This window comes from Cladosporium halotolerans, assembly GCF_011745625.1.
Source record: "Cladosporium halotolerans strain TM138-S3 chromosome Unknown Sca19, whole genome shotgun sequence".
NCBI classification, from domain to species: domain Eukaryota; kingdom Fungi; phylum Ascomycota; class Dothideomycetes; order Cladosporiales; family Cladosporiaceae; genus Cladosporium; species Cladosporium halotolerans.
Window position 1 is genome coordinate 171579 of NW_027191470.1, and position 14843 is coordinate 186421.

The following is a 14843-nucleotide window of genomic DNA, read 5'->3' on the forward strand; positions in this document are numbered from 1 at the left end:
CATAAACCGTGTCGCACACTCTCTGCCTTGCCGAGCACCAAACCGTGGTGCGTGTCAGCGCTGCCGTCGCGGTCGGCAACCAGTCATCAGCCAGTTTCGCGGGTGGAGAGAGCCCGGGGCCAGCCATCCAGACGCGCGAACATGACATCAAAATTGCCCGCGAGCCCGCCCTCTTCACGCGTTTCTGTGGGGGGCGCGCGTTGCCAGCTGCGAGACCTGCGCGTGGATACGGCGTTGGACGAGCGTGCAGACGAAACGATTCATATTTGGGGAAATATAAAATAATAACGTCCCCGGCAACAAGACAGTAATTGCACAGCAAAATCAGAGACACGCTCCCGGGGTTGTGAAGAGGCCGCAGAGGAGGCTGAGGCGGGAGCGACAGGGCGAGCATTGGCCATCGCGCGCTTCCTTAGCCCGACGCGAGCTCAGGAACGCACTGCACGCTTTTACTCCATGGCCGCCGTCCTTCGACCTCCCACACCCACACAGTCCCTCCTTCGTCTGTCCTCGTGTCCGGTCATGTCCTCCGCCTACTAACGCCATTGATCAGACCGCCTGCTCGCCAGAAGCAGCTGCATATCACCCGCTGCGAGCCAGACACGTGCCCAGCCGCGTCGTGCTGTCCTGCCGCACGTAGCAACCACTCTACGCGGCACCTGGCCTTGCCTCGCGTCCTGAACGCCCACACCCACCATGGAAGGCTCGCCCTTTCGTGGCAGGCCAGTCGTCAAGTCGACAGAGGCCGCTGATGCACCTTCTCGTCGCCCTTCCCTCCTGCCCGCGTTCGAGCCGCTGTCGTCCTCTCCCGGCCTCCCTCGGCCGATGAAACGCAAGTTCGACGACTTGGTGGAAGCAAGAAAGTTCTATCCTACTCCCATACCTACATCATCCACCGGTATACTCGCGTCGTCCTCGCCTGCGCGTCAGACGCGTCCTGGCCTCCAGCGGACCGTCTCCACTCTCTCTGAACGCGCTCCTTTGGGAGACGTGCCTACACTTCACATCCCCTACAATGGCGAGCCCGTCTTGATGGGACGATCGAGCAACTCTTCAGACTACCAACTCCCCGGCAACCGTCACGTATCTCGCGTCCATGTACGCGCGTCGTACATCGCTGCCGACTCTTCATACCCGGCGGGTAAGGTGGAGGTGGAATGCTTGGGATGGAATGGCGCGACCGTCCACTGCCGCGGCCAGGTAACAGACTTGGCCAAGGGCGAACTCTTCTCATCGGACAAGCCGCACGCTCAAATCATGGTCGACGTGCAAAGCACGCGTATCATGCTCACGTGGCCGAAAGAGGCATTGGAGCCGGGCTCCAGCCACTCCAGGTCTTCGTGGCTGGAGGAGTCTCCGACAAAGCGATCTCGTAGCGACGAGAACGTCAACCTCGCTTCCAGCCCGCCCGCGATGCTGTCTTCGCGTCAGTACACGCCTCCTTCACCAACACCGAACAACGCGGCCAACAGCTTCGAGGCGACTTTCCACGAAGACGTCTCCAAAAGCCCAGTCAGAGTCTACGAGGATCACAGCTCGGATGAGGATGCTGTTGGCGAGTACGATACGCCCGTGCCTAGCAGTGACCCTGACCAGACCATCCTCCAAATCGGCAATGAAGACACTCCGAAGGCTCAACTGAGCCACAGCACGGAGAACGAGGAGCTGTCGGAGCACGATGAAGAGAACGATCCCATCGTGCACTCGTTCGGTCCTTTCGGTGACAACCTTCTCTCCAAATTCGAAACCTTCAAGCCGGCGTCTCCCGAGCGTGCGCGCAAGCCTCTGGGCTCCACCACTAGCTCACCCATGAAGGCTAAACCGACAGCCGCGCCCATCCCGCAAATCGACCTGGCTCCTGTCAAAAACCACGTCATCAACCAGCTCGCATATTCTCGCATCCACTCTCTTCCCCTGTCCATCATCCACAGCAACCTCCCTGCCGAGCTTCGCGGCACCAAGTCGAAGAAGTCGGGCACTCCAGACAAGCCGGTCGTCTCTACCGCCAACCTGAAAGCCATCATCGATGACATTTCCTGCGTTGGCGAGATCAAGCGCGAGGGCAAGGATGCTGCAGGCAAACTGCTCGAGAGCGAGTTCTACTACATGCCAGAAATGGACAGCGACGAAATGCGTCGCGAGACGGTCACCCAGAGCCTGGGCAAGACCAGCATGCGCGCTGCGCGTAAGCAACACAAGGTATGTGCACTGCAGTGCTCTTGACATAATACACCCCCATACTGACCGTCATTCCAGCAATACTACTGGAAGAAGCCGCGTGTCTGAGACGCGCCATACTCCATGCTGTTACGTTATGCGACTCAACGATCCTTCCATTCTCATTCTCTTCTTTTTCTCCTTTTGCATGGCGGTTTGGTTTGGTTTGGCTTGGTAAAGGCGAGAGATACCCTTCGATGTGCGCATCTCTTCAGGGCTTAGGGATGTTTTCGATACGGCAGGCATCGCATTGCCGGCGGCAACCATCAAAGGTTTAGCTGCGGTAAAAAAGGCGTGGAGCCTGGAGTGTATCGTTCAATCGCGCGTCAACGGGCGCTTGTTTGGGGTGCAACGACTGTGACGGACTATGCAATGCGAGACTGTTGATTTTTTGGAGTGTTGGTGGAGGAGTAGGGCAGTGTAGGCAAATGAAGTGTTTAGACGAATGTTGAGTCGAGACAAGATTCCAGACCTTCGATGTGACGTCCCGTTTACCCCGCGCGGGGTTCGCGTAGGGCTGCAGCTGCCGATCTTGCCGAGTCGGGTGCATGATGCTTGCAATCCATCGAAGCTTGGCCTGCTCGCGCGCGCTGTCGCATCGAAGTCTACTCTCTCGTCTTCCAGACCTCAAAACCATCCATCACTTTTGTTCCTCAAACAAGGCCTAGCGCCTCCCACCCTACCAACCATGCGCCTCACCACGCTCCTCCCCCTCCTCCCCCTCGCAACCGCCCTCCCACCCCCAGCCACCACAGCACCCTCCTCCTCCTCCTCAACCTCCACCAACAACAACAACAACGCCGCCAAACCCCTCCCCCTCCTAATCTGGCACGGCCTAGGAGACCGCTCCGACGCCTCCGGCCTACACACCGTCGGGCAGCTCGCCTCGCAAACCCACCCGGGAACCCTAGTCCACTACATCAGCCTGCCCGCCTCCGACCCCCTAGACGGCGCCGCCGACCAACGCGCGACCTTCTTCGGCAACGTCAGCGCGCAAATCGCGTCCGTCTGCGCCTCGCTGTCCACCAACACGACCCTCCTCGACCCCGCCAGCAACAGAATCCGCGCCGACGCCCTCGGCTTCTCGCAAGGCGGGCAGTTCCTGCGCGGGCTCGCGCAGCGCTGCCCCGCGCTGCAGCTGCGCAGCCTGGTCACCTTCGGCAGCCAGCACGCGGGCATCAGCGAGTTCCAGCGCTGCGGGGCGTGGGATTTGCTTTGCAAGGCGGCGACGGCGCTGGTGGGCGGGAACGCGTGGACGGATACCGTGCAGGGCGGGGTCGTGCCGGCGCAGTATTATCGGGAAGTGAACGAGACGACTGGGGAGGGGACGGAGGCGTATTTGGCTGCGAGCCATTTTCTGGCGGATGTGAATGCGGAGCGGGGCGGGGGGAGGCGGAACGAGGAGTACGCGGCGCGGCTGGGGGCGCTGGAGAACTTTGCCATGTACGTGTTCGCGGGGGACGAGACGGTGGTGCCGAAGGAGAGCGGGTGGTTTGCGGAGGTGAATGGGACGAGCGGGGAGGTGACGCCGCTGCGGGAGAGGAGGGTGTACAAGGAGGATTGGATTGGGTTGAGGGAGTTGGATCGCAAGGGCGGGCTGGTGTTTGGGAGTGTGGAGGGGGAGCATATGCAGTTGGATAAGAGGGATTTGGAGAGGGCTTTTGGGAAGTACTTTGGGCCGGAGAGGGAGGGGAGGGCAGTGGAGGGGGTTGAGAAGGAGGGGGGCGGGCAGGTTGTGTTGGGCGCGGGGAGGAAGGGGGATTTGTGAGCACGTTTTGCTTTGGGGTTCGGATTGGGCGTTTTCGGGAGGGGGTTTTCTTTGTTCGCTTGGAGTGAGGGCCAGGCTGCCTTGCGGTTTGAGCGGATTGGCTATTCGCAGTTTGAGTGATGATAAAAAGCACCCAGCCTTTATTTTCCCATCTTAGTATTCGTGTACTCGTACAAACAAAAAGAAACACTATCGTCAATCCCATGCCATCCCATCGTAGTCATTCTAGTCGTACAAATCAACCTTTGGTCTTTCGTCCCGTCCTTCTTTGTGAGAACGCCGACGCAAACGAGAAAACCCCCAGAAATCCTGCCAGTCTACCAGTCTGCCAGCCCCAAGAAAAAGGCAGTAATGATCCCCAACGCCATCGAAAGCAACCGAATACGGAATCAAAGACAAACAACGAAGGCTGTCATCCCCTCTCAGCCTCCCCAGCCAAAGGCGAAGCCCCCCTGCCATTCTTGCCATGCCCGTGAGGACTCATGTCCGAGATCTGCCGCTCTGCATAGAAAGTCAGCCAAGCGAAACTCAAAGTATGGAGTGTAGAAATAGAGGAGAAATACAACGGAAAGAATACGTACCCAGTTCCCTAACCCTACACCTCAACATCTGGTTCTCCCTCGTAAGCGTCTGCGTCTCCGCCTGGTAATAGAAAGCCGGGTCGTCGCGCGCCACCACGCCCGGAGAACTCCCAGAAGGCAGCAGGACGAACTCCTCCGCGCCCAAGGCCGGCGGCGAAGCCGGGCGTTGCTGAGCAGGGCTGTTGGTCGCCGTCGAGGAGGTCGTCAGCGCCGAGGACGAGTGGCGCGAGAGCGGAGGCCGTTCGGCGGAGGGTTGGCGCTGGCTTTGGGCGGCCTGCAGCTTCAGCGCGGCCAGCTGCTCTTGCTGTAAGCGGATCATGTGCAGGAGGCGGTTGACCTGGCCTTCGGTTTCGGCTTCGAGGTCTTGGTGCAGGGCGCCGAGGCTGGGTTGGCGGGTGTGGTGGTGGGGTGGGTAGGAGGAGGGTTGGAATTCGCCGGGGGAGGGGAGGGTGGGGTCGTTGAGGGCGAGGTTGGCGGCGAGGCTGCTGCGGCGGCGCGCGAGGGTGACGGGGGGTGAGCGGTGGTGTAGGCTGGCGTTGAGGGTTGCGGCTGCTTGGAGGGAGGAGAGGGAGGGGGAGCGCGGGGAGGGAGAGGTGGGGATGGGGTGGGTGGTGTCGATTGAGATGCGACGGGGGCGCGGTGGGCGGGATGGTGGGGTCGAGGGGGTCATGGTGTCTATGTCGGGCGACATTGTGGTTGTTGCGAGGTTGTTCGAGATAGTTGGTGATGGGTGGTAGGATTGGTTGTAGGATGCCAATGAGGTGACGGGAGAGGGAGGGCGGCGGAGGCAAACAAAGAGATACCTTTCTATAGGTGCAGCGCTGCACCCCGGCTTACCCAGGACAAACGACAAGTACAAGCAGCAGGTGGTGGAAGCAGTCACACCCCGCTCCCAAGGCATCCGGCCGGCGCCGACCTACCGGTACAGCAGTTGTCAATACGCGGGCGCGGTAGGGATGATTTCACGCGCAGGTGACGATGACGATGATGTGATATAGCCGGTCGGCGAGTTCCAATGGTCGCCGCAAACGCATCGCACGATGGGCTTGACATGTGCAGTGGTACGGAGGGTACAACATCTATAATGGGTGTGGTCTGGCGTGTCTGCGACGATCTTCTGGAAGCTCCGGAGCTGCTTCTCGGCTGTCCCCCGATTCGCTCGCGTGCATTGAAGCTTCTTGGCCGGGCTGAGTTCCGACCGCGAGGGCTGCCTGAGGCTTCATTGCTACAGCACATCCATCGACACATCTCGCAGGAGCCCCGCGAGTGCGTTTGCCATAGCGAGCAGATGCTCCGCGGTGCTTGCGCTAGACCCGCAACATCATTACAATTATTAAGCGTGCTGGATGCGCCGTGCTCGGCTCCTCCCCCATCCGCGTGATGGTGTTTGGGCCTCGCCGCGAACGCGTCCGGTGCCGAATGGAGGGCGCACTAGACAGCCAGCTTCATCACGGTCCCTCGCGCCCGCGTGCTAGTCCAGAGGCACCCTCAGCCATCTCCTCTGCTAGTCTGCGTGTGATTGTTTGGGTGTGCACAGGTCGGTGGGACGCGAATGATTGTTTGGAGCTAAGATAGCACCACACGAGGCCGCCATTGCCCTTTTGTGCCCTGCAGTGCCTTAGGTACAACGTGCTCGCCGACCCCGCGAATCCGCCGACGAGCAGCCTTCCGTCCACGACTCGCACCACCGTCGCCCTGCCCACCACTCCTCCTGCGTCGTCCTGACACCGGCGTCTGGTCTCGTCCGTCTCTCGCTGCTCCTCTGCTCTGCTGCGCTCTGCGAGACCTGCCGAAACGGCAGCTAAGCCAAGCTCGCATGCGAAACGTCGCGGAAGCTAGGCGCAGGAGCCAGCAGGGGTGCCTCGCTTCCGCCCAATGCTGCCCCTGAAGCGAGCCGGGCGACGCGACCGCATCCACCCATCCACGCCATCCTTCCCTGCCATCCATCAATCTGCGAACGCCTGGCCACGCCTCGCCTGCTGCCATCTGCCGCTTCCACTCGCTGCTCCCGGCGATCGTACATCGTACATGTCCCGTCTGCCGCCACTGGAGATGCACTGTTGCGCCGAACAGGCCGCTTGAGGCACTCAGGGATGTCGCCTCAGCCGCTGAAGTTGAGTGTATCTACCAGGTAGTATCTACCAATAGTATCCCATGTCGTTTCACCTCATCATTGCGCACGATCTCTGCCCTCGCCCTTCACACTTCCCACATCTCCCCTACCTACATCTAGTCATTGCACCCCGCGCCACTGGCCCACCCCAACTTTCGCCGCTCCCTCCCAGCGCTGACCTCCAATGCAATAACTGCCCGATGCGATCGTGCTACCTGCGCTACCGCCGCTACCGTGCCCTCACGCACGATCGGCTACTCCGTCCGGTGGAGCGGGAGCGGTCCTTCGCCCGGACTCCTGGCGAGACTACCGTCGTTGTCTGGAGTTGCTGTCGACGCATGTGGTTTAGACACCCTTGCCTAGCGAACGTTTCATCTTGAATCGCTTCAGCGGACGAGACTTTTCCTTAGCGTAGTCATCACACCATCATCCATAGTCAGCCTGCCGTCCAGGCATTCGTTGAATTTCCGACCTCAGCTTCCACAGACACGCACTCCCACGGCGCGGACGGTGTGTGGCCATTCGTCCTGCTTTCCTTTCCAACCCAGCAATCCTCGCTTTTCGGTGTTGGTCTTCGCTCATTTCATCCAAGCCACCGCCACCGTGCGACCCCAGCATTTCCATCTCGCGACCATTCTAGACACGCCACGCGCCGAGGATACAAACTGCATCCTTCGAACTATCGTAACATTGCCCTTCCCGTCCGCCGCACCCTGCACCCCATGGGTCTCGGCAGTCGACCAACCTCGAGAGTCACCACACCTCTTTACCACGAGAAGCCCTTGCCTCCGATACGCACCGGATCCGACCAGCAATGGAGCGATCGACGACAAGCTGAAGTCCGCGGGAGGAATCACGTTCCACGAGAAAGCTACGATGGCAAACCGCTGCCGCCCATAAACGACGCAATGGACAAGCCCGTCGCGGGGCCCTCTCGCAAACCAAACATGTCGCTCTTCAGTCTCTTCAGCAGGCCCAAGGTCCAAAAGCTGCGTGGCTACGCCGAGTCCGGCCTCGCCACGCCCGTGAAACACGACGACACGAACTCCTCCAGAATGGACCTGAACGACCTCCCTCTCCCCGACCCGCCCCGCGCCCCCAGCTCAATGTCCTTCCGCACCCACCGAACCTCCAACTCAGGCACCACCATCTCCCGCCACCCCGCCCGCCGCCCCTCCGAAGAACACCGCAGCAGCAGCAACCCCCCCTGGAACCCGCTCCCCCTCTTCCAAGCCCTCGCTCGCTCGACCAAACACGGCCTCGTCGAAGTCTCCACCGCCTCCCCCGAAACCGTCCTCGCCAAATCCCGCGCAAAGCGCATCGGCGCCCTGCACCTGCCGCCGCCCGACCTCAAATCCTCCCCGCGCACGAGCGCCGAGACGAGCCGCAGCGGCGACAAGCTGGGCCGCTTCGCGTCCAGGGCCTCCGCCTCCGCCTCCGGGTCCGCGCCCGCGGGCGCCACGCACGTCGAGCTGGAGCGCAAGATCCTCGTGCTGGTGGCGACGGGCCACCTGGTGCAGTACGCCGAGTACGGGCCCAGCGGCCGGCTGCCGGAGAAGGTGCTGCCGCTGGGGTCGGCGTCGGCGGCGTTCGCGAGCGATCTGATCGGCGGGCGGCCGCACGTCGCGCACGTCTCGCAGGCGGTGGACGCGCAGGGGTTGCCGGTTGCTGCTGCGGCGGGCGGGGGGCTTTTTTCGAAAGTCGGGATCAAGAGTGCGGGGGACAAGATGAGGATGTCGGACGTGCTGATTGTGCTGCCGGACGGGGACGAGTTGAATTTGTGGTTGGGCGCGGTGAGGAGGCTGATTGAGGATCTGGGCGGTGCGAAGAGCGGTGGTGAGGTTGGGGCGGAGTCGCACAGTCGGAATGTGTCGAGGAGCGACGCTGGGGTTTCGGGGCAGGATGAGCAGGGCCCGATGCAGCGGTATCATATCAAGCGGCGGTCTGAGAGCGTGGGACCGTCGAATCTGCGCGAGACGGAGGTTTCGGTGTCGCCTGTCGAGCCGCCTAAGATCGCCGAGCCGAAGGCTGAAGGGAACGAAGCGCCTAAGAAAAGCCTAGACGAGGATGAGGCGTTTGCTGAGAAACTTGCTGCTGGGGCGTCTTACACCAAACCTGGATCGGTCCGCGATCGTAGGACGTCCGACGCGCAGTCTGTGAATTCGTCAGTCGCTCAGTCGGTCGACCATCTGCGACTCAACAGTCTGCGCAACAGCGTGCGGATGTCGACGAACACCAATGTCACCGGATGGACTTCTCGGACAAACTCCCTGACCAGCGAACACGCAGCACCCAACAAGCAGAGTCTTGAAAGTCCTACCGAGACGTACTCCTCCCGTGGTCCTTATCGAAACCTCTCATCCTACAACTCCGGCAAACGCAGATCCGCAATGCCCTCGGCACCACTGACTCGAGCTCCCTCAGGCGCCAGCATCGACACGGCGATCACAAGCACTCTCCCCCCGAAAGTCCCAGAATCAGGCGAGGACTCTCCCGTCGTAGGCTACAACGCGCCTCCCCTCACAGCCCTGCCACCTATCGCACCTCCCCGTGGCAAAATCCTCAGCTCTCGCCAAAGCATGCCTCTCCTCACTGCCTCAATGAGCAAAACCGACACTACCACCCCCAAACTTCCCCCTCCGCCTCCCATATCCGAAGCTGGCGAACGCCCGCAGTCCTTCGTCGCAGACCTCCCCTCCTCCTCCACCACCTCCTCCACCCACTGGACCTCCAAACTCGTCTCCCCCGCCAAACGCTCGTCGACAATCCAGCCCTTCCCGCCAATGGGCCCAACAACAACAACAGCACCGACAGACCGCAAGCCCCACCGCATGAGTTCCGCGCCCGCCCTCCAAACCACCGCCGCCACAAACCCTCGCACAACCGCCGCGCGCCGCAACTCCTCGCAACCCTTCTCCCTCCCCCTCAAAGTCAACCCCTCAGGCTCCCACGCCTCCGCCTCCTGGCAAAGCTCGCGCCGCCCGAGTCCCAGCGCCATCAAACCCGCGCCGCAGCCCTCGCCGCCCCGAACGCACACGCTCGAAGCGCAGATCGCCACCCCGCGCCCCTCGTCCGAGAACAATCCCAGCACGCAGGCGGCCGCGGCCGCGGCGCGCAAGACGTCAAATCCCCAGCGCCTCTCCATCTTCCCCCCCGCTGCGCCCGCTGCTCCAACAACACCAACCCTCACCCCCTCCCCCCTAGACCAAACCCAAATGCAACCCCAACCCCAAAGAAACCACCTCAAACGCCCCATCAGCATCCAAATCCGCTCCTCGCCCGCGCCCTTCCTGTCCAGCCGACCAGCGGCTTCGCCCCAAGTGGGCGGCGACGGGAGGAACGGGAGGAAGAACGTGAGAGCCAGGGCGTCGCTGCCGGTTCTGGATCTGGGGATTCCGGTTGTCGGGTTGGGGCCGCCGGCGCCGCCGCCGGGGGGGCCGTTGCCGGAGGTTCCGGCGGGGGGTGCTGGTGGGGGGAGTGGGAGGAGGGGGGTGGGGGCGGAGTTGAGGTGAGGTGAGGTGAGGGTGTTCTTGGGAGATGTGTGGGGGTTTTTTTTCTTTTTTTTCTTTTTTTTCTTCTGTTTTGGGGAGAGCGTTGGGTTACGATTTTAAGGGTTGATTTGGGTGGTGAGGGTTGGATGATTGGTGGGTTGGATGGGACGGATGCCTTTCATTTTTGAGATACCACGCGGCTTTTTGTTGAGTGTTACTGTAGGGATAGATCAGGCCGGAGGCTTCGAATGTTCACCTATAATCCCTAGTCATCATTTGATTCCTGAAACTTACCTTGAATTGAATTCTTCTTTCATGTCGCTTTTTTTTTTTTTGTTTTCATTTTGCTTTTTCGCTTGGCTTTCGAGTTTTTGATAATGACCGTGTGCATGAAATACAAGAGAGCCCGTCCCAGGACACCTCGATTCATTCTTTCGACGCTGTATACATAGTGATAGTAATACCTGATACACCAGCCCGTTATTGTAGTCTTCAAACTTCAAAAAGGAAAAACAAAAAAAAAAAGAACGCCGTCGCTCAATGCCCCAAAATTGTAGCCTTTTTGGTGAGAGAAACCAGACAGAAATCACACCACCTCAACCTCCTCAATTCAAATCCGCAGCCTTCATCCTAGGCTTCTTCACCTTCTTGTCCGCGGCAGCTCCGTCCGCCTTAGCAGCCACCTTCGCAGCCTTCAGCGCCTCCTTCCTCGCCGCCTTCTCCGCCTTCTCAACCGCCTTCGCCTCCTCCACCGCGCTATCCACAACCTTCTTGCCCGGCTTCTCCAATCTCCTCATCTTCCCATCCGCGCCCGGCACCTCGATCACACCATCCTCCTCCTCAACCCCCGCCAGCGCCCCGCGCTTCCTCTTCCTCCCCTCGCCCTCAGCCGCCACGTCCTCCAGAACCTGCGTCTCCTCCGCCCACAGCTCCTCCGTCAACCAAACCGGCAGCGCCGCCGTGTCCGGGCCCTTCACGTGCACGGCCCGCACATTGCGCCACTGCTGCGGGACAAAGCGCTCCACGAGCCCCGCGACGACGGCCTCGACGTTCGCCTGCAGCGCCTCAGGCGCCTGCGCCGCGGTACCGACTTTCACGGCCGTGGTGGTCGACGGCGCGAGGTGCACGAGCGCGGAGCCCAGGGCCTTGGTGATCTCGGCCGCGAGGTCGGCGGGCGAGACGTCGCTCTTGGTCACTTTGCTGCCGCCCTCTGAGAGCTTGGCGCGCTTGTTGCCGGCGTCGTCGACGGCCTGGCGGCGGCCCTCGAGCGACACGGGGATCGGGCGCTTGGCGCCGGATTTGTAGAAGGTTTTGCCCAGCAGGGCGGGCAGGTATGTGATGACGCGGTCGTCGGCGAGGAAGACGTCGTGCTCGGCGAGGAGCTGGCGCTTGGCTTCGAAGGAGTGGTATTTGGCCTTGAGCTTTTCGAGGCCGAGGACGCGGGAGATGGAGGCGCTGAGGGGCGCGGGGAACGAGGGCTCGGCGAGCAGGTCTTTGTAGCGACGTTGCGGGTCGGCGGTGATGAGGCAGATGCGGAGGGGGTTGTCGGGAGTCTGGGAGGAGAGGGAGAGGTAGGGGTGCGGGAGGGCGATTTTGCCGGGCTTGAGGCGCTTTTTGTCGACGACGTGTTTTTTGGTCGTCAGGATGAGCCAGATGGGGACGGCGTCGGAGGGGTCGGAGGCGTCGTCGGCGTCGGCGAGGAGGGACTCTTTCTTGTCGCTGGAGGAGGATCGGGTCGCGGCGTCGGATTGGATTTTGCGCACGAGGGCTTTGGTCGCGCGCAGGGTTTGCGCGGAGTCGAGCTGGTAGGGGGAGGAGGAGGAGGGGGTGGCGACCTTGGCCACGGTCGTGGTGGTCTTTGCGGGCGCCATTGTGGGTGTGTGTGTGGTGGTGGGTTGTGGTGTTGGTCGCAACAGCAGCGCAGCGCAACTGAGGGCTGCACTTCTTCTGCTTTGCTCCAAAAAAACCAGATGAACTTATCGATCGGCGCGGCAGCTGCCCGTTGCGGTTAGCGTGATGGAACCTCGGGCTGAACCCTCGCGCTCTCACATGTCTGGGGACTGCAGAGATTGTTTGTATGTGAATTGTTGACAGCAATTTAGACCAAGCTCTCTTGTCGCGGTAAAAAAAAGTCCGACGCTGTAGCTGAGCTCCAGGAAGTCATAATGACGGTGCATTGAACGCAATATCACGACCAGAGAGTCTCTACGCCAAATCAAGGGCCAAGTACCCCAAGCCTTCGCCGCAATCGATAGTCTGACGGCATGGCGGCATGGGTTCACTCGAACCAGCCTTTTTCCAAGAGGCAAAAATCTGTCGTCAGATATAATATACGCTCTTGTAGTCGCAGAAACATGTCACCTTGGACTATTTTCTCTCCTGCATGGTTCTGATATTATCCTAATCATCCTGCCACTAGATCGAAAGAGTGGGCTACTTTAACTTTAGCCTCTGTCTCCCGCCCCAGCGACTTCGGACTCTCATCTCGACCCGTGCAGATATAAGACGCCACTGTTCCTGCGTGCTTTGGCACCACGATCAGGGCAGTCTCTTGTTATGGACCGCAAACCAGAAGTGCATGGGCACGTGCCCTCTGGCAGCGACATCAACACCAAGGGCGATGTCGCCGCCCAGGTTGTCGGCACTGAAGCTCACGCTTACGACCCGTCCGTCGAGCGACGCATCGTTCGTAAAATCGATCTCTGGGTCATACCTTTCTTGTGGTTTGGCTACGGTCTGGTATACTACGACAAGGCCATTCTCGGTGGCGCAAGTATCTTCGGCATGATCGACGACCTTGAACTACGCGTCGTGGTGGACGCTTCTGTCGACCCGCCCGTGACCTCAACCCAGCGACTCTCCTGGGCCAGCTCTATTTTCTACTTCGGCATGCTCGCCGGCGTCATCCCAATGACCTACGCCTTCCAGCGATTCCATCTAAGCAGGATCATCGGCGCAGCAGTCGTCCTATGGGGACTGTGCTGCATGTCTACGGCGCTCGTCACAGACCACCAAGGCCTCTATGTCCAGCGCTTCTTCCTTGGCTTCCTCGAATCCATCATGCCGACCGCATTCATGGTCATCGTCTCCTCCTTCTACACGCAGCGCGAGCAGACGTGGCGCCAATGCCTCTGGTATTCCGCGACAGGCGCCTGGACCATCATCGGCGCAGGCTTCAACTACGCATTCGCCGGCATCAACTCCGGCGCTCTCGAGCGCTGGCAATACCTGTACATCATGGCCGGTTCGCTGACGGTCCTATATGGCCTCTGCTTCTTCATCTTCCCCCAAACTCCCTACGCCGCCTTCTTCCTCCGCGGCGACGAGAAGACCATCTCCATGGAACGCCTGCGCGCCAGCCACATGGGCGTTCGCTGCAACACGATCAAATGGGACCAGATCCGCGAAGCACTCACCGACCCCAAAGTCTACCTCATCAGCCTAATGATGGGCCTGGCCTACACCGTCAACGGCGCCGTCAGCGCCTTCGGCCCGCTCATCGTCCGCACCTTCGGCTACGACCCCTTCACCGCCCTGCTGTGGCAAATGCCGCTCGGCGCCGTCTGCCTCGTGACCACCCTCGGAGCCGGCTACGCCTCGCTGCTCTTCAAAAACATCCGCCTGCTCATGCTCATCTTCTGCTCCCTACCCGTCATCGCCGGCTGCGCGTTGATCTGGCGCTCGCCCTGGTCCGCCGGTGGCGCCGCGCCGCTCGCGGGCTACACGCTCATCGGCTTCTTCGCGCCCGTGACCAGCCTGATCGTCAGCCTCGGCATGGCGAACGTCGCGGGCAACTCGAAGAAGAGCTTCATGGCCAGCGCGACGTTCGTCATGTACTGCGTCGGCAACATCGTGGGGCCCTTCTGGGTGCGGACTGAGCAGGTTGCGGAGCAGTACCCGCGGGTGTGGAAGGGGATTATCGGGAGCTATGCGGTGCTGGTGGCCGTTGCGGTGTTGTTGGGATGGATGCTGAGGAGGGAGAATAAGCGGCGGGAGGCGATGGTGTTGGATGAGAAGGAGGGGGAGAGGTGTGCGTTTGGCGATTTGACGGATCGGGAGAATTTGTGGTTTCGGTATGCTTATTGATGAGGAGGATCTCGATTAACTAATTGATCATATCACTGTGCGGAACATGCTGTCGCTCACTTGAACTGTCATCGCGGTTCTAAGCAATATTGCCGACGAAGATTCGTGATTTTATCTCTGGGTATGATAAGACACAACCCAGCTGCAAAGGAGACATCGGTAAGCGTACGATGCTGTGGAAAAGTCACGGTGTCGTGTAATGCCATCCCCTTTGTGACGATTGACCCAGGCCAGAGTCGTGCCGTCTGCCGAGAATGCCAATCCTTCACACAAGCAGTGGAATCGGTCTAGCGTCTTCACACATCTCCAAGCTTCTAAAGTCACAGATCTTGACCTCGCCTTTCGATTGCCGGCGGTCACCACTCTGGGAGTGCTTGTAGGAACACGGCCCTAGAAGCTTGCCGTCAGGGGAATACTGCATCGCCCAGATCTTGTCGTCTTTGCTGGAGTCCACGGTCTTGAACCACGATCCGCTCTCGGTGCGCCACGTGCCGATTCTGTTGTTCATAGCTATTGATGCTAGAAAATCTCCGCAGGGTACGCATTTTGAGGCATGGCTTGAGCCGATTGACCACCAGCTGTGCGGT

General features: G+C 60.5%; 6 protein-coding genes across 6 annotated transcripts; 4 read left to right on the forward strand and 2 right to left on the reverse strand.

Annotated features, from left to right (window-relative positions):
* Positions 1-567: 567 nt before the first annotated feature.
* Positions 568-2681, forward strand: WHR41_05645 (uncharacterized protein). Its single transcript, XM_069374250.1, has 2 exons — positions 568-2199; positions 2257-2681. The coding sequence occupies exons 1-2, from the start codon at positions 697-699 to the stop codon at positions 2284-2286; spliced, it is 1533 nt and encodes a 510-aa protein (XP_069228624.1). The 5' UTR covers positions 568-696; the 3' UTR covers positions 2287-2681.
* Positions 2682-2905: 224 nt separating this feature from the next.
* On the forward strand, positions 2906-3985 carry WHR41_05646 (uncharacterized protein; the record flags this gene model as incomplete). Its single annotated transcript, XM_069374251.1, has 1 exon — positions 2906-3985. One exon carries the CDS (start codon positions 2906-2908, stop codon positions 3983-3985), a length of 1080 nt encoding a protein of 359 aa, XP_069228623.1.
* Positions 3986-4066: 81 nt separating this feature from the next.
* Positions 4067-5370, reverse strand: WHR41_05647 (uncharacterized protein). The gene is made up of 2 exons (XM_069374252.1): positions 4567-5370; positions 4067-4486 (listed from the first exon to the last, which is right to left on the reverse strand). The coding sequence occupies exons 1-2, from the start codon at positions 5255-5257 to the stop codon at positions 4398-4400; spliced, it is 780 nt and encodes a 259-aa protein (XP_069228622.1). The 5' UTR covers positions 5258-5370; the 3' UTR covers positions 4067-4397.
* A 2217-nt stretch (positions 5371-7587) lies between these two features.
* On the forward strand, positions 7588-10191 carry WHR41_05648 (uncharacterized protein; the record flags this gene model as incomplete). Its single annotated transcript, XM_069374253.1, has 1 exon — positions 7588-10191. The coding sequence occupies one exon, from the start codon at positions 7588-7590 to the stop codon at positions 10189-10191; it is 2604 nt and encodes an 867-aa protein (XP_069228631.1).
* A 584-nt stretch (positions 10192-10775) lies between these two features.
* Positions 10776-12041, reverse strand: WHR41_05649 (uncharacterized protein; the record flags this gene model as incomplete). The annotated part of the gene is made up of 1 exon (XM_069374254.1): positions 10776-12041. The coding sequence occupies one exon, from the start codon at positions 12039-12041 to the stop codon at positions 10776-10778; it is 1266 nt and encodes a 421-aa protein (XP_069228630.1).
* Positions 12042-12726: 685 nt separating this feature from the next.
* On the forward strand, positions 12727-14256 carry WHR41_05650 (uncharacterized protein; the record flags this gene model as incomplete). Its single annotated transcript, XM_069374255.1, has 1 exon — positions 12727-14256. The coding sequence occupies one exon, from the start codon at positions 12727-12729 to the stop codon at positions 14254-14256; it is 1530 nt and encodes a 509-aa protein (XP_069228535.1).
* Positions 14257-14843: the final 587 nt, after the last annotated feature.

Bases quoted from the DNA above. Each gene is read 5' to 3' on its own strand.
- WHR41_05645 (XM_069374250.1), top strand. From the start codon at position 697: ATGGAAGGCTCGCCCTTTCGTGGCAGGCCAGTCGTCAAGTCGACAGAG. The intron at 2,200-2,256 runs GTATGTGCACTG...CCGTCATTCCAG, and splicing joins CTGCGCGTAAGCAACACAAG to CAATACTACTGGAAGAAGCC.
- WHR41_05647 (XM_069374252.1), bottom strand. From the start codon at position 5,257: ATGTCGCCCGACATAGACACCATGACCCCCTCGACCCCACCATCCCGC. The intron at 4,487-4,566 runs GTACGTATTCTT...CTTTCTATGCAG, and splicing joins GTGTAGGGTTAGGGAACTGG to AGCGGCAGATCTCGGACATG.